This window comes from Salminus brasiliensis, chromosome 7 (assembly GCF_030463535.1).
Source record: "Salminus brasiliensis chromosome 7, fSalBra1.hap2, whole genome shotgun sequence".
Classification (NCBI taxonomy): domain Eukaryota; kingdom Metazoa; phylum Chordata; class Actinopteri; order Characiformes; family Bryconidae; genus Salminus; species Salminus brasiliensis.
The window spans coordinates 25765618-25789840 of record NC_132884.1 but is presented as its reverse complement, the minus strand read 5'-3'; the positions used below and the strand labels follow the sequence as shown (position 1 = coordinate 25789840).

Sequence of the window (24223 nt, the reverse complement as noted above, 5' to 3'; positions counted from 1 at the left end):
GCACTACCGTAACCCACAAGGCTATTCAGATAGAACTAACTTCAACCATTGTTAAATAACTGCCTTGCAGGTCTTTTAACTAGACTTTTATGCTAGACTGAAGACTAAACGCCACCTAAACATGTCATCAATCTAGTATAAACAACGGCCCTGTTTTATATCAATCGTCACAGTTTGTTGCAAACTTCGGCTGATAAACAGTTTTTTGGTTTTGGAGTGGTGGGGAAAAAGTAAAGTGGGATCAGGTGGATATTCAGTGTCACTTAGTCAGTTGAGCGTGCAATGCACCTAGAGTACACTATTAGAAATGAAGGGGCCAAAAATGGTCTTTTGAGTGGTGCTAAGGTAAAAAAAACACTTTTGAGAACCTTAACATTGTAAACCGATGAGCGTGAAAAATTCTTAAGGCTCTGCACCAATTAATGTCATATATTGCCCTTTTCAAAATTAATCTCCTCCTATATAATAATGACAAAAAGGTAAACAAATATGTCAATGGCAACAACAATGTGTTGATAAATGTTCTTTAAAACATTTTAATTCATGATGACAAAATGTGAATTATGATGAAAAATAGCATTGTAATTTATGCAAATAATCTAAATCATGCCTGGTGTCCATAGTAGTACCGACCAGTTGAGTCTTCTTATTCAGATTTTCTCCTTCACCTTAAATGTGAAGTGCAACTGCTGTATATACATATATAGAGGTGCCTAAATATACAAGAGCTGCATCATTTAAGGTGGAACAGAAACATCATCTGCGATTATATTTTCAGTGAAACACTGAACATGAACAGTCTTTGACGTTCTACTGCATGTGTTGTGAACACTCATGTTTTTCAGTGTTTTGTAACATCTTGCTTTCTCAATTGCTGGCGAATCCTCAACTTCAACAATGAGCTTTCATCCACTTTATTTCACTGCTGTGGCTGACGGTAAAACTCAAAAACTCCTGATAAGATGTTGTGCAGACAGCTGCATTAGTCATATACTGTAAATGCAGCATTATTTGACTATACAAGACCCAGACAGGCTTTACAGTATAGGCTGTGCAGCTGTGTTAGTGTAACTGGTAGCTAATGTGACATAGTAGCTCTAACTTTCTTTTTGTCAACTCTGACATTGTAGTCAGTAGTAAAATGGGCTCAAATCAGTAAACATGACATAAAACAGAGAGCCTTTCATCTTTGTCCAAAAGCTAAATCTATGACTGAATAAAATCACTGTTTATAAAAACCAAACCTTTTACAGAAGTGTCTGTTTAAGTCAAAAATTGTTTAGAAACATTTCTTTTTAAGATAAGAGACCATTAAAATGAAGTGTTACCCAAACAGCAGTTAAACCACTGCTTCCACTCTTCGACTATAATTACTACTCTACCTACCCTGGGTTTGAAGGTTCTCTCACAGCATGGAACTCTACAGTAAGACTTGGACCCTCCAGCAAGCATCTCACTGCTCTATGTGACAGATGGATAAAGGAGGTTAGCACGTGTAATTGGAAAAAAGACGCCTCCGGCAGCGGAAGGGCCAGAGTTCAGCGCTGAATGAAAAGGGATGGCTAGCAGGTGTGAAAGTGATGCGCTTTGAAACAGCCTTAGCCTGTCTCGCACAGCAAACTGGTTTTGCTTATGCACCCATGATTCTCCAACTAAAAAACATCTCTAAATTACAAATGACAAAAAAATGAAAACATTCTGATGCAGCCATTTCTCTTTGTCTCAGAAAGGAGGGATACTGCTATAACTGCACATCTCTACAGATCATTTCACATGGAAAGCATCACATTCCAAAGGAAGAATAAAGTTCTGTTGATAGATCCAAAATGTGCTTGCACTGGCTACAGTCTAATCTAGCACCCAGTCAAACTCATTCTGTCCTCAGCTCAATTCTTCCTCAGGGAATAAAGTTATGAGAAGACCAGAGAAAGCGGGAGGTTATTAGATTATCATATTTATCTAATAATACAAATCACCGTCATCTGGGTACTGATGGAATGTGGTTAATAGCGGCTGTGGAAATGAAATTTTAGAGATGCACATGGATAAGCCAACAGAAATCATTACTTCCCTGCACCAGATCATATTAGAGAGACACTTTTAACAAATAACATTTAAGAGGCTGATTTCATAGCTACAGATTGAATGGGGGGGTGGGGTGGGGTTAAAAGCATCACTTACAAGGTATGAGCTGAGTTCCAGCTCATGCATGCCATATACACAATTTATATTTAGGTAAATACTAGGTAAATGAATCTGCTCAAATAATAAAATCTACAATGCTAGCACTAACAGCCTGTAGGCTGCCACCATGAACTCTAAACTGTCAGAACCCTATAATGTAACACTAATATGACCACAAACTTCACCCTCAATAATCACTGTTAGTTAAAAGCCAACCCAGGGCACAGGGGGCACTGGTAAAACATTTCATCAGTTCCTATCTGGGTCTTTACAGGAGCGTGTCCTGATCCTGTCAGAAGAGGAGATGAAAATGCTACCTGCAGGAAGTTAAGTTTAGTAGGTAGTCCTTATGAAGGTCAGTGCTGCTCTAAGTAGATACCAGAGGAACTTTGAGCTGGATATCTCTTTATAAGAAAGCTGACACTAAGCCTGGTAGACAGGACGAGTATCGATGTATTTATTGACATCTTTCTGGAAAGCCTTTCTGATTCAATGATCCAGTCTAAAAATGTAGAGGCAGGATCAGCAGGACCTTCAGCATATTCGTTGTGAGTAATGAAAGTTATTATATCTGAAACACCACAGGTTTACTGCCTTTTCTTCAGTTTCTCAGCATAAGACCTATTTGAATTGGAGTTTAGCAGGGGGACGTCTGTAATAAAAAGTCTCCTCAGCGATAAAACCCTTGTATATGGATGGCAGTAAAATTAGCACAGGATGAGTGAGTTTCTAATGCCTGTATGGTTGCATTATGTGGTCACATGATCACATTTACAACATTCACATCTAAATAGTCAAAACCCGCTTTTAAATAGGAACACCCGCTTTTATTTCAAAAAAACTTTTGATTTCACACTGTGATTAAATATTTGTTTTACAATCCTGCAACTGTTTAATAATATCTGTAAAATACTGAATTTATTTTTCCATTTGGTGTCAAATTTCCCCCCTTTTCTCCCAATGTTGTATTGCAAATTAAGCCACCCATTCGTAACTCCCTCTACTAGTAGCAATGCTTGCCAAAGATCAATTGTGCTCTCTCAGACTCCGGCCGCTGATGGCAACGCCAAACCGTCTTATTTCAGCCTATAATTTTATCAGAGGAGGAGGAGGACAAACAAAATTATACCATGCCTAAATAGGGCTAGTGTCAAACGTAAATCACAGCTACACACATATACATATACTTGTTTATCATGTTTATTATTACTATGTCAGTGGGCTACCCTTACTACACATCAAGTGCATGGAGCTTTGTAAAGGTTGAATATTTTATTTGTCCCAAAGACAGTCTGAGTAAACTGGAATCAAACAACCAGAGAGACCATAAAGAAATCCCACCCTCAGTACTGTATACAAGGCTGCATAACCGGGCACAGTGGGGAATCACTATCATCAACTACTGTCTCACTGTATTGATTGCCACACTTGTTCCACTGAACTAAGAGCCATGGTCTATTTACGGATTGTCAGTAGGACATTCTCATTTTAACACGACCGTGTAGGACTGGATAGCAAATGTGTGTGTGAATGTGTGTGTGTATTATCCTCCAGCATGCTGCTATCTGTCTATCCAGAGACCTCAGTCACAGATCCCATTAGTGGGAATGAAGGCATGTTTCTGGTATTCTGGCCACGTTCCTGCAGTGGGGCAAGACAACGATAAGATGGGATGCCTGTATAATATGCTAATGCGCTTTTGATTAAGTACCTCCCTAATGCTGCTCTGCTGAGAGAGGGGAGGGAGAGAGAAACATAGCTTAACATGTTTAACATAACGCAGGCTCAGAACTTCATGTGCACTGCTTAGCTGCGGTGAACAGCTTACGCTGGAGGTGATTGATTGTGCCCTTAGCCTGGCAGGCTAATTCTATGATAATCAAACTGCGCGTTGACTTAACAATGATAAACAATGAGGGCTACTAATAACAGGAGTTATTAATCCCGGTCACATGCTGAAGAATATGCGCAGAGGATGTCATCATTTTACGCTCTTATCCAAAAAGGAGCCTGAACTAGAGCCACTGGCTTCTGCATATACTCTTACAGCTAGAGCTCAGACTCTCTGCAGCATTTCAATTAATCCCAACTCAGAAAATCAATGCACAGTCGATAGTGTTTGGGTGGATAGAGAAGGATTATTCAGCAGTTATATGGTTCTGCAGTATCATACTGGTTAAACGCCTGTGCCATGAGCAGACTATGGCTGTGTTTATACTTGCAGTTAGGTTCCCTTAGTTCAGGACAAAGCAAGAAAATTTTACTTAAGTTTTAATGTATGACGCACGTATGATGAGTAGAGGCTGCAAGGCAGGTGTGTTTTTGGGTCCTAGGTGATCCACGCAATAACTATTGGGACAAAACTAAAACTAACCCTTGTATCCATAAACCTGCTTATTAAATTGCATTAACATCAGTAAAAATCTATGATTTTGATAATGTACACATTCTAATTTGTTCACAGAACAATGTACGTTAAACCGTTACTGTAGCTTCATCAGAACACACATCCTTCTAATGGTGACTAGTTTTGAAACACTGTGCAGTGTGGAAGTATGTGGTTCGGGACACAGCCACACTAGACTAAAGCATCAGACAGAAGAAGCACAGAAACAAGTCAGGTCTGCACAAAGACTAACATGTGAGCGGGCAGGGTCTCTACTAGATTTCTTGGGCAGGAGTGATCCTATGCTCGTGCACAACTCTGCTTGTGGTTTGTTTAGATGCCTTTGGTTCATCATACTTCGTCATGAAATGCACCAGAGTTCGCCTAGGCAAAGGCCTGCTTGTGTGCACCAGAGTTTGAAAGGCAGCGTTGATAGATCAGCGTTCTAAGGAACCACACTAACAGAGCAATCACCCCGGGGTTTAAATTTGGACCTTGATTGTTTTTTTTTTTTTTTTATTATTATTATTTTAGAACTTACAATTTAAGACCAATAATCTCCACATATACAGTTAATGAGCTGCCTTGCTCAAGCAGGGACAATAAAAAAGGAAAAATAGCCTAAGGAATAAACCAGTTCATCAGTCAGGAACTTTTTGTGACCCAGTGTGTTTAGATGAGGAAAAGTAAGTCTAACAATAAAAAAGTCATCAGTTATGCTTGGGAAGATGTGATGGTAATAAAGAGAAGATAAGTGTTAAAACAACAACTAATAAATGGCCCAGGATGGAAGATGAATGCACCATGTGGATGCGCCTCTCTATGTGGTATAAACCTTTAATCACATAGGACAACCTGCTCAGTAAAACATGAGGCAAGCCTCCATTTATATTAATAAAACCTGCCCGCTGCTGAAAAATGTAACATTTAACCTGTTGGGGCACAAGTCTCAGAGAATACAAAGAAAAAGAGTGCAGAGAGAGAGAGAGAGAGAGAGAGAGAGAGAGAGAGAGCACACAAAGAAAGAGTGCACAAAGAGTGCTAAGAAGGACGGCAGTAAGATGAACAAAGCTTTAAAAAAATGAAATAAAATAAAAAAAAAGACAGCAAGGCAGGAAAAGATAAAGGATGAGATGAAGGATCAATGCTTTAAACCATGCACAATAAACTACAGCTTGGGATAGTGCCATAACTGCTTTCCTTTTATTCATTTATATTACAGTCTGATTCATTAGATAACCTACTCGACTGGTTTGAATAAAGGATACTGTAATACAGGGTGTGCTCTCGAATGAGAATAAGAAAGGCATGGCTGCTCTGTGATGTGAAAATAAAACAGGCAACATTAATAAAATAAAAGGCAGTGGTTCCCTTATATGCAAGGTTGGAATATGCAGCAGATTTATTTTTATTGCTCAGATTGTGACCGTCTGTGATTTGTTAAATATCATAACCGCAATCGTTTCTCCTACAGAATCAACGGGAGAGAGCTCCTTGTGGTGAGGGGTGGAAGAACTCCCTGTGGTGGGGAAAATGAGAACAAAGAGCACCGTGAGAGAGAGGGATGTGCGGAGTGTGTGGACATGTCTGCACACCGAGGGAGGTGAAGAGCAGTTGGAGTGGGTCACATGACACACGAGAGTGCGTTAGTGCTGATGCAACATAAATGCCACATACCGGCATTGGCCAGATTTACAGCTTCATTAGCTCTCACAGAAAGAGAGAGAGAGGGAGAGGAAGGATAAGAGAGAGACCGAGAGAGAGAGAGAGAGATATGGAGAGAGAAAGACACAGACATACACTCACACACACACACACACACACACAGACAGACAGACAGAGAGAGACAGAGAAAATGAGAGAGGTCAGATTCAGGTCATAATGAGAGATGGAGAGCAAAAGGATTTAGAGGCAGATTTAAGGCTGGGAGGTACTGGACAGCCACCTGAGGGAATAGCCTACTAACACACATAGGATACACACCGATCACATGTGAACAGTCAGATAAATAAGCCCCTTGCGGGCCTGCATTCATGTCTGCTCAAGCAAGCGTTTGTGCACACACACACACACACACACACACACAAGGAATTCTATACGCTCTAATCAATGTACTTAGGCTTGCTTTAATTACCCATTCTCTAGCTCTCCAGCTGCCCTCCACTGACCTGTCATCCTGAAGGGAATCTTAATGATGAGAAGGCAAATAGGATTATTTCCAAAGAGAACCAGAAAGATTAAAAACCAAAGCCCTAGTCAGTAGCTGACAAAACACCACCTTGCATTGGCATTAGTTTCACTATGAGCATGTTTAACATGTGAGTTTTAGCAGGTGCAGTCCTGTAGCCGTATTAATACAAGATGCTGCCACTTAACTGTAGCTTGAAGAATTACACAGTGGCTCAAAACAAATATCAATAATAATAATAATTCATAACTAAATATTTCTTTACAGAGAAGCAAAGTATTTAAAATATGTATTTAACCCTTTAGGCTCTATGGAACCACATGTGATTGCAGATTTGCATTTAAATGTTTTTTTTAAGTTAACAGTGAAGTCCATCATTCTGCTTGACATACTTGAAGATTTCTCCTTTTTATGCTCAGCCTGTGTCTATATGAGGCTCCCACGCTTCACACTAATATAACAATGCTCTCCACTCACACACCTGAGGGATGCAGCTGTAGATCTGTCTGTATCACTGTCTTGATGTGTTGCCTATTGGCTCTTGAGATGCTCTGTTCAAGTGACCGACAGTTGCTCAGTGTTTTCACTGCAGATGTAATTAGGGAATTATTACTGTATAAAGTCACAGTGGCAGTAAAACTCTATTCCACACTGTTATTGTTAAACTCTAGGCAAATAATCCACAGTTCATGTGCGTTATGAACCTTTCCTAGTTAGCGCAAGAAACATTTGTTAGTGAGTTGATGTACCCTTAGACTACAGCCAACCAGAACAGACTTCAACAAGCCTGATTTCAAGTTAAAATTATGGGAAACTTGCTGTAGCACTTTTTGCACAGTTTTACACCCTTATTGTTCTTATTACAATGAAAGAAGCAATGTAATGACCAGCAAATAGCTGCTGATTACAGAGTAGTAGAATATTGGAATACAACCTATTATATCCTGCAGTCACCTTTGTGCAATGAAATATCAGAATTCCAGCTCAACCAGTTTGCAATGATATGCTTTTTGATATGTAATTACTAAAAAATTCAAGGATTTAGGAATTCTAGCCATTCTTAAAAAGCTATTCTCTAAAATTGCAGAATATTTATGTCATTGTCACAACATACGTTTCAAACATACTAATAACCATCAGAAGTACAAATTTAACCTGCCTTTATTTTTAACATGTTTGTGGGGGTCTGTGAGCTGTAATACTGTAAACTACTAAACAAGTCAACTGAAAACTGATTGCAACCTCTGGGGTAAAGTAGCACAGCTGCCTAAATTGCTGTTACAAGCACATATAGAACGCTGACCTTTTTTCTCTCTCAGAAATGTCCATAGTTCATGCCACATTAATCAAACGGTCAAGATTTGCAAGTCTAACAACTCAACTTCGATTGAGTGTCACTGTCCCTCATGTTCTGTTTATAAACACAAATCCCTGCCTTATTAAATCCCTCAAGAGTCACCCCTCTCATATGGATCAAGCAGTATGGCCCAGTCCCTTAAGGCCTAATTCTTTCAAAATATATCCCCCTCTCTACATCAAAGCACCGTAGTAAACGTTGTTGTGCTCTGTGCTGGGCAATTCCTCGTCCCTTGACACTCTGACTACGTTCTGTCTCTTCATTCTCTGCCAAAGGGCTACTTGCTAAGAGACCCAATCTTCCACTTTGATGTCAACAGGGCAGCTGCAGTCAAGTCTCAAATTGATCAAAACCTAATTCTAAAGTGTGCAGCCTGAGGACTGTCTTGTTTATCAATGTCTGCATCTGGAAATATAAAATGAGTGTGCATGTTTATATTCCTTTTTATTGGACATGGTTTGCAGGGCAGCTGATAGGAAATACATTGCAGCTACCAAAAAGATTTAGCCATACTGTTCAGAACAATGTCCAGTCGTGTGTGCCTCCTACACGTGCAATGATTGGTTAATGTAGCATGGCATCATTAATATATTATTCACTGGGACTAGATGGAGGAATCCCCATTTTACACGGCTGTGAAAACTAGAGCAGCGAGTTGCATGAGTGAGCAGGGAATACCATTACTTAAGTTAAATCAGAGCAGGAATTAAATTAGTAGAACACTGAGGTCTGATTTTGTGAATGACACAGCTGATGACTCATTAATAATTAACAAACCTCTTGGTAAATTTGTGCACACGTGTGGACGAAACGCTCTTCAAAGTCCCCTAATCTTATTGGGATTATGTATATCTGCCATGAATTAATGGAGGCAAGCACATCCTTTGTAGGCTGTAATCTGCTGCAAACCCTTCCCTGTGATATTTTAATAGAAGAGTTAAGCTCTGTTCTCCCCTCTTTGAAGTCTTCAGAGGGCATCTCATCAGAGAGCAAAGGCTTGTGTAATGAGGAGGGCAACCTCTCTCCAGCAGGCTAATTTACTTCATGTGTTATGGTGCATATACAGGTGATGTGACAGTGAAATATGTTTTAAGGCCAGAGCACACTGACCAGACGAACATGAACAAAAACAAATGCTGGGTTGGTGTGCCATGGCTGTTTGTGTTTTGTCCGGAAATGTGTCAAACAGACATGCAGCTGCGCACCAACTGAAACTCTTTTCTGGTTACTATAAAAAACACTCTTTGATTCTACCGTTTAGCTAGTTTTTTTTTTCTTCAAATCAATGCCATCGATAATGGCATTGTTTTGGACAAAGAAGACTTACTTAAACCGTGAACTACACTGTAAACATTCCCCTGGGGACAATGTCAGGCAGCAGTTACAATTACAATAGGCAATTCACAATTCATTAATTAAAAAAAAATCAGTGCACCATCCTTTAAGATCCACAGAAGACAAGCAATTTTTCTTCCCCTGGTTGTCCAAACTGCAAAGTCACTTGCTGCCTTCAAATGCAGACGGAAGACCTACTTCTTCCAAGAGTATAAAGTGTAGTGTATGTTGAGTGTTCTGGTATCCATACTGACTTTTGTATTTAGGTATCTAAGAGAATAGCTGAGTAAACAGTGAAGCACTTTTTTAAGTCGCTCTGGATAAGATGGCACACATCAGAAGCTATTCTAATACTAACAGCGAGCCCTTCTGTAGAAAGTTTTGCCTGCTAAATGTGAGAGAGCAAAGTAGCAAGTAAGTAAGTCACAGGGGAGGTCCATGAGACAGTAACATTATATAAAAAGAAAAATTATCCCTAACTTGCACTGTAAGTAAATGTGACATTGTTTTAAGCCATTTGGACTACTCCTATTGGACCATTTTAACTTTGAGAAAAAGGCAATGTCATAATTGCAGTCCTTAAGCTGCTTCAAAGTATGACCATAATACTAGACCAATGTAACATAATATCTGTACAAAGCAAGAGCATGAGCAAAGCATGAGCAATCTCCTGTAATGCCCTTGTAAAGCAAAGCCAGTAAGAGGTGGAGGGAGTAGCAGGATCTAGCACTGGCCTAAGGCCATTGACCGTGGATCAATAGCAAACAGGAAGATCAGGGGTCACTAATTGAGTGTAAAAATGAAATTGATGGAATCATAGCAGAAATGCTTTGAAATCGCTTGTTAGGCCAGATAGGCATCTAAGATCCATCTCTTCCATCCAAGTTGTGCCCAGTGCAATACAGCAAAGCATGCCGTCAATTACTCGTCAAATCAATCTAGCAGTGGAATGAATACTCCACATATTAAAGCCTCAAGAGGCTTCAAAAAGTTCCTCTTGTCTCTGGGTGTTCTGTTGCCTTTTCATCCAAACTTCTAGAGGTGACATTAAACAGAGATCCCAGTTAAATTATTCATGATCTTTAACCACAAAACCACTCGAACACACACACACAAAAATCAATTCAACCCCACTAACAAAACACACACACACACACACACACACACACACACACACACACACACACACACACACACACACACACAGACATATGCCCTCTCTATGTCTAGACTCTACCGGATAGCCAAGCACTAAGAGGTCTAAGCAGAGTGAAAGAGAATGCGTGTCTCTGGGCCTTCTGTCAATTAATTCTGCCTCTAAGGAACAGTGGCCTCTGACCCAATCCAGCAGTGCTTCCCACAACAGCAGCAGCTCATTCCCAACCCGCTGAGCACTTCTCAGCAAGCCCAGTCACTTTGATAGCACTCATCAGTCCTCATGGGACGCTGCAGCAAAAGCAAGAACAACAAAAAAAAAAAATCAAAAGGCTTAGTATAGCTCAGTCACTTAAATCCATTCATAATTACAGTGCAAGTCTTAAAAGCACACAAACAAACAAGTGAAAGTCTTAATTAGTCGTCTCTAACAACCTCAGTAGTCGAGAGTGTCTTCGCAACTTTCACTTTGATGTTTGTCACAAAATACTAATTGTGTGCTTCCTGTCATGCAAGACATGCTAACACTTTGTACTTAGCACTCTTCTACTTAACGCTCCTGCATGCATGAGAAGAAAGAGACAAGTCAGGCAAAAAGGATGTACTCAGAAAAGCATGGGTGCTGGCAGAGCAGGAAACTTCTTGTAGTCAGCAGATGAACTCTGCTGTTTGAGCTCAGTCAGATAGTGAGGGAAACCAGCTCTGATGGGAGTGAAATTAAAACGGCTCGCCCCGGCCACGTGGCTAAGAAACAATCAGGCAGCACTGACACCTCTACACTGTACGGCAGGACAGGAGAGGACAGCCGGGGAACTGGTCGAGCGCCTGCAGGCCACAGAATTCTGGCGGAGCGCGGCCACATGGGAAATTACTTTAGGGAACCGCTGCCTGAAGCATGAAATTGAACCCGTCCGGTGCATCTAACTGGATTTCTGCCTAATACCAAAATAATTAAGTAACAAAACTACTATGCAAAGTTACTGTATAATAGACTCAGGCTTTTGTCTTCTGAATGAGTACGAGCTTATATTTCATATAGCCTGATCTGTCAAAAGGGCACAATTCTCAGGACTGAACAATTCCTATTTCAGGGTCTTACACTAAAGTACTAACGTGTTTATTTACCTAAAACTGAGCTATTTGCTGTTTGATTGCTTGATTACCAATAATGTGTCAATTGTACAGCAGTCCATGGTATCACGCTCTACGTCTGTAATACCAGTGATTTGAAGTCCTTTAAGCAACATAAAAGTTTATGGTGGACTGGTTTGACTGTACTCAAACAGTTTCAGTTAAAATGTTTTGTGTTCTAAAATGTACAGTAACTGGTGTTGCACAGTCACTGCACAGATTTTTTTTCTTGTGATGGATAACAATCTTCTTGAAAGTCATGCCAGTAAAAGTGTTCAGTCTGAGGTCTGGTGATTTTTTTTCTGGTCACTCAAAAGTGTCACAGTGTTCCATCATGTCTGTTGAACCGGTCAAACGCAGACACCCTGCAGTCATCAGCCTGGAATGAGTGTTGGTGTTGTGTCTGCTTGAATAATCTCAGGAGACTGGTGTAATCCTTCTCTGACAGGATTGGCGTGGCCATTTAGGCAAACGGATGTGTAACCACATATTAGAGAAGAAATGCATGAGGCTAATTTTTTTCAGTCAGAAAAGGGCCAGCTGAATGGTTTTTTTTTTATTCCAAACAAGCCCATGCATGCCAGAATCCACTTGTTTAATCAGGTGGATTCTGATCAGGTTGTGCCATCATTTTGTTGGAATGAATCCACAGCGACACCCCAGGCTAAGAACCTTCTCTAATATTCAGAAACAGGATTTTTAAATCAAATCTTTATAACAGTCAATGAAAAAGCTTTTTGTACAAAGTAATGAAGATATGACCTGGGGAGCTATTGTAAATGTAAAATGTTCGTGTTTGGCAGCTATCAGAAATTAGCATTATTATCGTGGTAGATAATGCTGACATTATTAGCATGTTCACATTGTACCAATTCCATAAACCGATCATAAACAATCCATTATGCCCTTACATTGTTGGCACGGCGTACAGGAGCATGAATTATTTACAGGTTTCATATTTTTTGCTGAGCAGACCAGCACATGCATTTTTTCTGGCTTGAGGCATGAAGCGACAGGAACTGTTTGTTAAATTACCAAAGATAAATGCTTGGCTTTTCAAGGTCAGCAGTGTCTTCTTTGTACCACAAAGTGTATGTAGAGGTTTCTTTGCTGCGGTAACGCTAACGAGGCCAACTTGCCTTCCTCTGCCCCCCCAAAAAATATTCTCTGAAAGCATTTCACTCTGAAATTTAGTAATGACTAGGGTTCCTGATGCAGCGTCTGCTGCCTTTGCTTTAATCTGATCGAAGGAGTCTCTTGGGCAAAGCCATTGATTCCTTACGAAGAAAATCAATTCAATCAGATGCATTACTTAACTGACTGGGGATCAGAGATGGAGACGGATACGTTTCAGAGGGTCGTGGAGAAGGAAGGGAGGAGTGTTAATTGCAAAGTAATCAAAGCTGAACAGGATAGAAATGAAAAGGGATCTGAAACTGACGTAACTCAGAAAAACACTTGATTAGTCTTTGAAAGAAACTTGGGAGAACCAGTACCTCTGACCTGACCTTGATTGGAGATAACGAGATAGAAGCAGAGATCTCGGAGGAACGTGGAATGCCAATGACTTTGCTGTGTGCATTCTGCATGTACAAACAAGCATGGGCAGTAAAGTAAGCATGCAGGAACCCCAAATGAGACGTTTGACCTCTGTGTCAAAGGCGAACTGGACACTCATCAGAGAAGAGTAACTATATTACACATCTAAAATCACAGGAGGTACAAAACAATAATGAGTGAACTTCAACTGCTTAAAGAGCTTGGTGTGGAAGTAGGACAATTACTAACAAGTAGCTATATGACCTTCATTAGCTGGAGTCAGGCAACCTGTGTTAACCCTTGGAAGTTGCAATTATCACAATTAATTATGTCTTTATATTTTAATATTACATTGTTTTTCAATTGTAGCTCGTTAAAACATGGAGATATTCTCTGAAAACAGCAGAATCTCAAGTTCAGAGCCATGAAAAATATGAAACTGTCTTGTTTTGCAGAAAGCATTTCTGCATTTCTCCCATTTTGCATCATTTCCTGACATCGAAACTAATAGAAATCCTACAGCAAAAGTGCTAAATATGTATACAGAACTTTAAGAAGCTTTACTTTTTACACATACACACAACATTTCTAAAAAACGCTGTACATGTATTGTGTTGTGTGTACAGCATGATCTTATATGATTCAATTAAAAAATATTTTAAGTAGTTTTAGATAGATCCAGATCCAAGTCCCAAGTGAGAAAACAAATAGCAACAGTGGCAAGGAAAAAATCCCTCAGAACAAGAGGAAGAAATCATTAAAGGAACCAATGACTCAAAAGAGGGACCCATCCTTCTCTGGTCGACTCAGGATAGCACGATAGATAACAAAATAGCAGTAAAACAAATGGTCTGCTATAGTGAGATAATGGAAAGAACAAGCCATGAGTTATTAAAATGGGAGTGTGTGCACAGGCTCAGTATTTCTAAACAACAATGTATCTGGTGTAAAGTTAATACGGGGTAAGCAGTCACATGCACAGCTTATGTAGTCCCCCCAAACTGTCCCAAAAGCACCGAACACTGGCATTTCCTGTTAATACTCACACTCACACAGCACAGACACATACATAAAGAAAACATGCTTGTGGGAGTCAGAGCAAATTGCATTTCCATGCATTATTTTAATCACACTGACAAATTAGCGTACAATTGAGGTAGGACCTCTATTTCATTATTCATAATTATGCTGCCACATGACCCATACGGGCTCTTGGTTTTGTATAAGCGCCCAAGTCATGTACATACGCAACTGTTTATTACTTTTTAATGCAACCATAATGACTCTGCTACCATCCCTATTGATCAAGACATTGATGGCACGCAGCACCGCCGCTAAGCTGCAGTCATTTTTCACCATTATTCACCTGTTATTACCGGGCTGAGCACAGCGTGATAGTCTGCTGTACCGCCACAGCAGTCAGTCAATTCTCCATTACCACAGAGTGAGAAACATTTGGAGTGGATTTTGTGAAAATTACTAACAAGACTATGTGTGAAGTACAATAACCTATATGAAAGGACCCAGAGGACTGAGACTAGGTCATAGTATCAACTGGTTGTGAAGCAAGCCATGCCTGAACAAAGCTAAGAGCAATTTTCAAAAGCAATCTAACACAGGGACCACAAAGATTGAGGAACATGTTTAGCCAGTGCGCACACAGCCATCTAAAAGTAGTGACCTTGGACTTGCCTTTATTTTGTGTGTGTTTGTGTGTGTGTGTGTGTGTGTGTGTGTGTGTGCATGAGAAGTTTGTGTTCATTTTGCCACCAAGCATTTGATCCGAACATTGGGTGAATGGTTTCTGGGGGACAGAGACATCCAAAACAAACACATGAGCAATAGCTCTTAAACCCAAACCTACACACATCTGAAACACTCTTCAGGATGCCTGTGCATGCCCTGATGTCTGGCTGCAGAGGTCAATACCATAAGGCATCATTGTTGGTAGGGCAAACATTCAAGATAACCTATGTGCCCTTAAGTATGCAGGTGTCAGCTCCATCAGCCTCATCTAAATAATGTGCTGTTTTAAGCCACGTGATTATACTGTATCTATGCACTGAAACAGAAATGAAGAAAATCTTTGGTTCACATGCCTTCATATCTGCTCAGGATCACTGGGCAAGATAAGAGTGTATTGCTAACGCCTGGCCAGCCTTTCTGAATTGCATCTTCCAGCTCCTGAAGCAGAAGTCTGCATTTATACAGAAGTTTGAGAAGTCGTCCTTCTGGCTCCCTAATCAAGCATCAGCCATGTCAAAGTCAGTGGAACGCAACAAAGGTGCAAAAATGTGATTCAGTCTAGTAGGAACTGGAATGTGATTAGACAATGATTTCCTCTCTTCAAAGATGAGTGAGCATGCTCCATTTTTGGAAGGGAAAGAGAACTGCCAACACCAATTACAGGCAGAACACAACACAATAAGCAGACTCTGTGCAAGCCAAGCACCATAAAGAAGAGTGCTGTCCAGTGCTGATAATAGCCCTGATTCAGAGGAGCAACAGAGCTCTGCAGACCACACACGTTAGTTTTGCCTCGGCCAAACAAAGGATAGACTTATGCTAATAGTCTATAGCTCTACAGACCATCATATGTTACACTCAGAACCCTCTGTGGCCCAATATACAGTAGTATATTTCAATGTACAATATAACAAGTTCCACTGAGCCATAATGAAGCTTTTGAAATACCAAGGCATTCTGGTTACTTACTGATCCTTTAACAGAACATATTTAAGCTTCTTTATACAGCTTTCACAGCTCAATAGTCTATAGACACACTGTGTTAGTGGTGTGTTCCATTTAGTTGGTTATCTACAAAAGACTATCATGCAAATGAAACTCTGGAATTAACACAAGTGCAATAGAAATATCTGTTTCATGTACATCTCTTAAATTATAATATAATAAAATATAATTTATATATATTTTTAATAAATAAATAATTTTTAGAGAGGATGAGCTCATGTCTTATCATAGTAAGTCAAAATTAAGGTACAATTTAAAGTATTTAACAACTTTTTGGCACCTATTTATTTAATATCAGTCTCTGTAAATCAAAATCAGAAAAAGGTACAAAAAAACAGTAACCCTTCTGTTTTGCCTACCGTCATGTTTTAATACCAAAATAGGGTTTTAGATGGTAGATTTGCCTGTTAATGAAAAATTTTATGTCAACACTGCAAAATGTTACAAAGACCAAAAAATGTAAAACTTCAACTAGAAAGAAAATTCCTAATTAAATGTTTTCTGTCTAAAATAGCAGTACTCTCAAATCACTCCTGCACAGTATTCTTTGCAGTATTCTTTCTGCAACACCTTATTAAAGGTTAAGGTTAAGGTTTAAAAAAAAAACACCTTATTACATGCACTCATATACATACTCCCACATTTACATCACTTACTGCAGGTAGAGTCAGCTTCGTCAGATCCATCTGGACACTCAGGCTCCCCATCACATCTCCAGCGAGCTGGCACACACTGTCCGTTCTTACAGGCAAAGTCTGTCGTAGCACATGTCTTTTTCGCTGCTCCAAAAGAAAAAAAAAACAAAGAAGAGGGATATAAGAACATGATCAATAATAGCAACATTTCTCCGCTGCCAAACTCACAGAATCACGGCACAATACATAATAAGTTAGAAAAAAAGAGGGATTTCTATCCTCCATTATGCACCATGTTTCCACATTTTTTTTAGATAATCCACTCTGTGGGTTCTTTAACCTCAGGAAAATTGAAACACTTCACAAACTCACTGGTCGAGAGAATGCTACATTCCCTTGACAATAGCTGTCCCGAGCTAAAGTGAGAAAGTGGAAGAAACTTGTACAGTAGAAGTCATATCTCTTCCTCACGCTTGATTTCCAAATTACAGATGACAAATGCTACATGGCTAAGTGCTCCTTAACTGTCTTGTTCCCTCATGTTGAGTTTTATTCATACATTGCCACACACTAAACTCAACACCGGGCCTGTAATGTAGGTTAGCAGGGGAATGACTGCTTCATTGCTGCTTGCTAGCAAGAAAGCTGGTATGTGAGAAGAGGTTTTCACTGAACTGAGTGATTACACCTCTGGGAGCCATTACACCTGCATAGGTATACATTATGGTGAATCCATAAAGCCTTACTGGTGTTTGAGTGTGTCTGCCAGAGTGTATAAGTCTGCTATGAAGTGTGTGCTGCAATATATGAGTACTCCGTCATGACAGAGATTTAGACCTGTGTGTAAGACTGTGAGTAAAAACAAACAAACAAAAAAAAAAACAGAACCACTTATTAAGGATGTACACAACAGTGGACCTGTAAAAAACAAACAATTTTTCTATTTAACTGCAGGATGAGCTAAATTTAGGTAAGCAGTGGTATTAAGCTTTAAAATGGTGAAGCTAATGAGTTAACAAAGCTAAACGATAAAATGGATTCTGATAAGAACGTCTTCTACACAAGATACATTCTCCTTGGTGGACGATGTGTCAACGTGTTAATTTATCTGTGAAATATATTGCCACTGTTTCTGAATCCAACAAACATCAGCTAGAGTAGATAACATCTAACCCAACATCAGCTAAAGCAGACTTCTAACTAATGTCAGCTAGAGTAGACAACATCTAAACCCTTTAGCTAGAGTACACAACTAAACCAACATCAGCTAAAGCAGACAACATGTAACTAAACCAACTAGAGTAGACAACAGTTTTTGTTTCATAAATCTTTCTGAGATTAAAGCAATGAACTCTCGCAATGTGATACTGGCACACTGAACAGTTAACTGAGTACTTAACCTAAAACTTAGTTCATCTACTCTAGAAAAGCATTCAGTCAGGCATGAGGGGTGTTTGAAAGGTCTTGTAAGTATTCGTACACAAATACACTGAATACAAAAATGTAATCAGATGAATTTAACATTAAAATTTTTGTATCTGAAAATAGCAAGAGAATTTATTTAGGCCAAACATTAAACTTCACTGAATATAACCTATTCATTCCAAAAATCGATGCATTGCTGCATTTTCACACCCCTGAAGATGTGGCTGTAAAAAATGCTCTTAAGTTCTCTTGAATGGCCCACGAATCCCATGGCCTTAGCCTTTCGTCAGGACAAGAGGATTTAGTCTAAGCCCTCTCAATCGCCTGCGTTCTGAAACAAGCACAGAGACTTTAGCACTCAAACGCAGCACGGAGATCACACTCCTATCCCCTCTTATCTCCCTCTGAAACCAGGACTGGAGGGTTAGGGGTTCAATTCTTCTCTAGACCACAGAAAGAGGAGGTCAGCTAGCATTGAGCCCCTGTTAATTACCAAAGATCCTTCACCAGTCTTATCTCAAGGACAAAGCCAGACGACGACCTTGCTAAGCCGCTACCTTCCTCGCTTTCAACTCCAACATATTAGCCCTGTTCTTAAGAAAAGGCTTCCGGATTGCACAAGCGCTGCAATATGTTTTTAATTATCCAGAACAGCAGAAAACGTAGCCTGAAGCGTGGCCAGATGCTGTTGATTTGGAGAGTGCACAGAGGCTGGTGTGACTGGTGGGGGAATAGCGCTTATGTTGAGGGTTTTAAAAAACACCAATGAGCAGAAGTGTTGGTTTTGTTCATTTAATTCCCCCCGGTGTAAAAGCAGAGCCTGCTTGTGTTTAGCAGTGGCTGCACTGACTATGACTTACTGTATTCCAGTCTATATGCTATAAAAAACAATTCGGGAAAGCAAGTATGAATTTGCTGGCCCGCATTGTGTTTTTATTCACAAGGCACATTCAAATTCAATATTTCAGACCACCAGAGTAGCCTACAATGCACTCCGTGCAGAGTGTAGCCATGCACACAGACAGTCGTGTAAGCAGTTGAATTTCTCCATTCCAGTGAAGACATACTTTAATTGGCATGGGTCCATCCTGGAAAAACCTACTGGAACAGCGTGTGTATGTTTGTGTGTGAGTAAACAAAAAGGCTCTGAAATTTCGTAGTGTCCATACTTCAGAGGTCGCTGTGATTACTGATGGACGACTAGTCTGCCATGTTTACCCAGCACTAAGTGTCCTCTTAACGTCAGCTTCGACGATGCCACGGACCTTGCTGCCTGCTCGCCACACAACTACAGCTGAAGGTCAAACTCTTTCAATTTCCACACACTATTTTCTCTAAACCTACCACTGAAATGAAAGGCTAGAATCAAGAGTTAGGTGCAGTTAAGGTATTAGGTCCAAGTAGCTGCAGAACTGCTGCTTTCAAAGCAGTGAAGCCCTGGTGCTTGGATGAAGTCTCGGACTCCTGATTGTAATGGTTCAAAATACTCGAAGCATAAAAACAAGACAAAAAAAAAGTAACAATAAACAACATCGGAATTGCCTCTCTATTCAACAGAATATGAACTGCAGTGAAAACAATTAATGACTTTGTAAATTATTTGCTTCAATTAACGATGGGCTAAACAGAGATGTGATGGCATGTATTCAACCAGGCTTCATTGCAATCTTTAATTACCGTCTAATGCAAAGGGTTTTTTTTTTATTTGAGATACATAAACAGCCAGGGTATCAAAGGTTATCAGTCTTACATTCAATAAATACATGATTTGTTACTAACATGGACTACTTCTGTTCATGTTTTGTATTTAAAAAAAACTTTTTTTTTCCCAAAAAGGTTTTTACTAACAACTAACAACAAGAAACAAATGCCATACAGAATGGGCCTTAAATTACCAGAAAACAGAAAGCAGGACAAACCTACAAATTGTACACATTGTTTAGAAAGTGTGTGTTTCTATTTAAGTACATAAATTATTTTTGTACATAATTACATAATTCTAAGTACATAATTTTTTTTTAAGTATTAAAACTGGCCTCGAAGTTACAAATCAATTTGCGGTAAACCATGGTTTATTGTGAAATTCTCAGTGCTTATTGAACCAGGGGAAGCAAAGCTTGAAAAACAACATTCTGGAAACATCATTTCAAAATCTATTGACAGTGAGGTGTTTGATTGACAGTCAGAGTGCATCCCCTCTCTCTTTGGATTCAAAATGGTATGGGATGCTTATGGTGTGCACATAACCATTCATTTAAAGTGATCAAAGGTCAGTGATGTGCTTTTGGAGGAGGCTCAGCAGCTCTGACTGACTGACTGGCCTTATCTCCTTCTGAGAGCTCATTTGAGATAAGAGGAAGCCACTCATTACAGGATAAGGCTATTCCAAAAGCACACTCCCAGACAGTCCAGTGGAGACTAGACTAGACTTTCCTGACTTTCACCCCCTTCTCTCTCTGCTCTTCAGCTACAAATAAAGTCTAATCCATCCACAAACATAACATAGGGGTGTGCAATATCAGTGGGAGGTATAATACTTACAGTGAAAGCAAAATTCTATTTTTTGTTATTGGTAGGAATTATTTGTTCCATAAATATTTTTCAGAAATATTTTTTTCCCTGACTGTGACGATATACTATAAGCTAACAGCAGAATACCTTATATGTCATAATTTCTTACATATCTGTGCACCTTTATCCCTAATACACATATTCAATACTGAGTGCTGCCCTGTCTGATTATAGTGTCTATGTGCTTTGTATTTGTACTGTTGTACTGTTTTTGTTCTGTGTTTGTAAATAATCGCAATTAATGTAGTCTGTGTAGTGTTGCTTTATAGAACGTTATTTCGCTTCACTGTGTACTTGTATATGGTTAAAACAGCAATAAAGCTTCTTAAATTTGAATTTAAAAAGCAGTTAACTTCATTATTGCACTGCATATACGTTCATGGCTGTTACATGGTCATTACATATCTAATTTTATGATTTTAAATGCTAAAAATGCTAAAAATCAGTTCAGCAGTTCAGTTTTTTACTCTATTGGAAAATGTACTGTATTCATACATCATTATATCGTACCTAGCGAGTTAGAAATGATGATAAATGTTAATTATGAAAAGGGTGTTACAGCTTTGTGGGTAAACCTGTTACCCTGAACACAGTACACAGGGGTTTGCTTTCCCACCCACATTACCTTTGCTTTCCTCTGTATCTTGACGGACTGCTCTGCCATCTGCCACATGCCATAGACATGATCAAACATGTTTTATTAATTAACACATGAAAGTTAAGCAAACTTAAATCAGGTTGGTGTAGTAGGTAACAACTCCACCTCCACCAGAAACCCCTCATGAACACACATGCTGTGTAATGTCCTTTGTTCCCACTGCGTGTTGCTAAGATTTACTACCTCCATGGTGCTGCCTAGGGATCATAGAGGGGGTTGGGATACCCCTCCTCAGCACCACCCACTGGGCTAGAAAATGTGTGTGTGTCAAAGCTGGAGAGAGACACAGAGAAAGGAAAACAGAGAAAGGGTGAATTTGGATTGGTTTAAATCATTTCAGAATTGAAACTCCTGGAGATAAAACGTACCACTGGAAGCACCTGCAGTAGCAAAAAATAGAGAGGTATGCCTGCATTTAAAAATGTGTGTGTGTGTGTGTGTGTGTGTGTGTGTGTGCGTGCGTGTGTGTTTGTGTGTGTGTGCATATAGTTGGTTCTCTTGAAGTACTGGCAGTGAACTACAAAGTGTGTAGATGTGAGGATATGGAGCGTTAAGGCAGCCTGACCCCCTGGAGAGAGGGGCGCTCGCTCTCTAATGCAATATACACACATACACACACACACAAACATATGATTTACATCAAAAGTATGCCTCCAGTTAGGAAACAACACTGACACTGAAATTAAAGGTTGGCCTTTATGCCAGTGGCGTTAACAAGATTCCATCCTGACGTGGCCGTTGAGTTCTGTAAGATGGGCAACCAACTTGTAAAGGCGTTAACAGCGTTGTGAATTAAAGAACACTTAACTGTATTATACAAAATGAGTGCATCCTAATTGTGTACTAATTAGTAATAGTAACTAGTTTTTAATTATGTAGTATGTGATCGCGAATAGTGTAAAGTTGACCATACTCAAATATCCACGATACATAATTAGACATGGTTTCGATGAACACTATTCTCCCACAATACAGTGCAAACCTGAAAGATTAGTATATAGCATATAGGCCTACCTTACAGAAATAGTGAACTGGTCAAAAACTCAAGGCAAGCGTTGAATTAAAAGTTAAATTGAATGTAAGATACTAAAGATTGTACATAGCAAAAGGCAGCATGTTGGGAAAGACTACACACTGACTCTGATTGGGGGGCTACACCTGTGACTGTGAATAACGTATAGGGTATAGAGATATATGTAGAGATGCAAATTATAAGCGTTCACAACGGTAATGCCTGGTCCAGTGTGGTCCAGTTCTTCTGCTGGGAAGATCAGATCTGCCAGAATCTGCCAGAGAAAGTTTTCGGAAGGGGCAAAACAGGCAGTAGGCGAGGAAAACATGCTGATTGTTACATGATGAAGATATGCCATAACATTCTTCTTGTATCTTCAAAATTTTTCAGTGTCCTAATCCAATATAACTGTTACATGTGTAGATGAACGAGACCGAAAGAAAGTTTGCATGTGTCTGAGCCAGGATGAGCTCACAAAAAAGGAAAGAATTGCTTTAGAAAACAATAAACAACAAGCCAGCTAGGGTGGCAGCTAGATTAAACCCCAAGTGCAGGTGAATTTCACAGGCCCAGCTTAAATCCAGACAGGACAAGAAGCGATGAAGTGTTCTGAATGTGGCTTTGCTCTCTGACTTTACAGTTAAACAAAGCAGGTTAATCTGCCGGTTTAATGTGGATTCTCATAAACCTCATTGTCTTCTCAAGCTGTCCTTCTTATTTACTTGCTTCCAAGAGTCTTTGAGACGACGATAAGAAAAAAACATCCCTACAAGAAACTGACATTTTAAATTTCTTGCTTGTATCAAAAGAGCTACAAAAGTTAAAAATACTCTGGTAGGTGCAGAAGGTAACAAACAGCCCCAGTGTCAGTAAGATGACAAAAGCAGAAGGTCTCAGTGAAGTGCAAGAGCAGTTTCACAGGAGCAGGTGAAGAAATATGCAAAACTGGCTTATACTGAAAGACTAAAATTAATAAATACAACAGCAATGGCAGCCCTGTCTGCACTGTAGGTGTAGATAAGAATGGTATTAAATGGCCCAGATCAGCTTAAAGCTGCACTGCACTGACTGAACTGAGAACAGCCCAGAGAGAGGGAAACAAAGACAGAACAATGGAAAGAAAAAAAAAAACACCCAAATGCTCTTATTAGCCCCATTTCATCTTTCTCACTTCTTCTCTTCCTCCACAGACTCCACAGTCGATTTCTATCCTCCAGGAGCAGCGCAAACACAATGGCAGTGCATCATTAGTGCACATGAATTTATGCTGGCTGCTGAATTGAACTCTGATCGCATTACGCCTGGAGTAACGAAGCTCAGGCGCCATCCTCACTTCAATACAAATCGATCCACAGTGAGTTTGGGGGGAGGGAGGCAACAACATAATCAGCCCGTTATATTTAGTTATTTATTTATTTTTGGTTTTATTTGGTGCATTTTACCCAAGGGCGACTGACAGCAGCCACAGAAAACAGCCAGAGCAGTTGCTTTTGTTGTTTTGATAAGCGGAGTGTGTAATCAAACCAATTGTGTCCGAGTGTATCAAAGCCAAGACACATTACAGTCAAGGGCTTCTTCTAATTAGGTGACAAATAAAAAAGCTTTTGAACGGTACATAAGGTGCTGCAGCAGAAGATGTGGAGGCGTGAGCAGAAGCCATTAAAGATTCTAATGGCTTCTCACAAATAATTCTAATGCTACGACTAAAATCTACTCTTGTTAATAGTTTTGCATGTCTTGTTAGAGCCACACTTGCTTACAAGATAATATCTACGTTCTCTATAATGAGACCCCATGTGACCTACAGCACATGTGGACGAATTGTTTTTGAGTCTTAGCTTCATAAAAGCAGTGGAATGTGTGAATAAAAAACTACATAAACGGCAAGAGGCTGAA

At 39.7% G+C, this 24223-nt stretch overlaps 1 protein-coding gene across 10 annotated transcripts in view; it reads right to left on the bottom strand.

Annotated features, from left to right (window-relative positions):
- Window positions 1-24223, bottom strand: part of lrp8 (low density lipoprotein receptor-related protein 8, apolipoprotein e receptor) — a 136676-nt gene that overhangs the window by 57184 nt on the left and 55269 nt on the right. For 6 of the 10 annotated variants that reach the window (XM_072684324.1, XM_072684330.1, XM_072684328.1 and 3 more), the window contains exon 3: window positions 16683-16808. In XM_072684324.1, coding sequence (XP_072540425.1) covers window positions 16683-16808 — 126 coding nt within the window. The remainder of the gene's footprint in view (window positions 1-16682; window positions 16809-24223) is intronic. The other 4 variants (XM_072684325.1, XM_072684332.1, XM_072684333.1 and 1 more) reach the window with 1 other exon arrangement.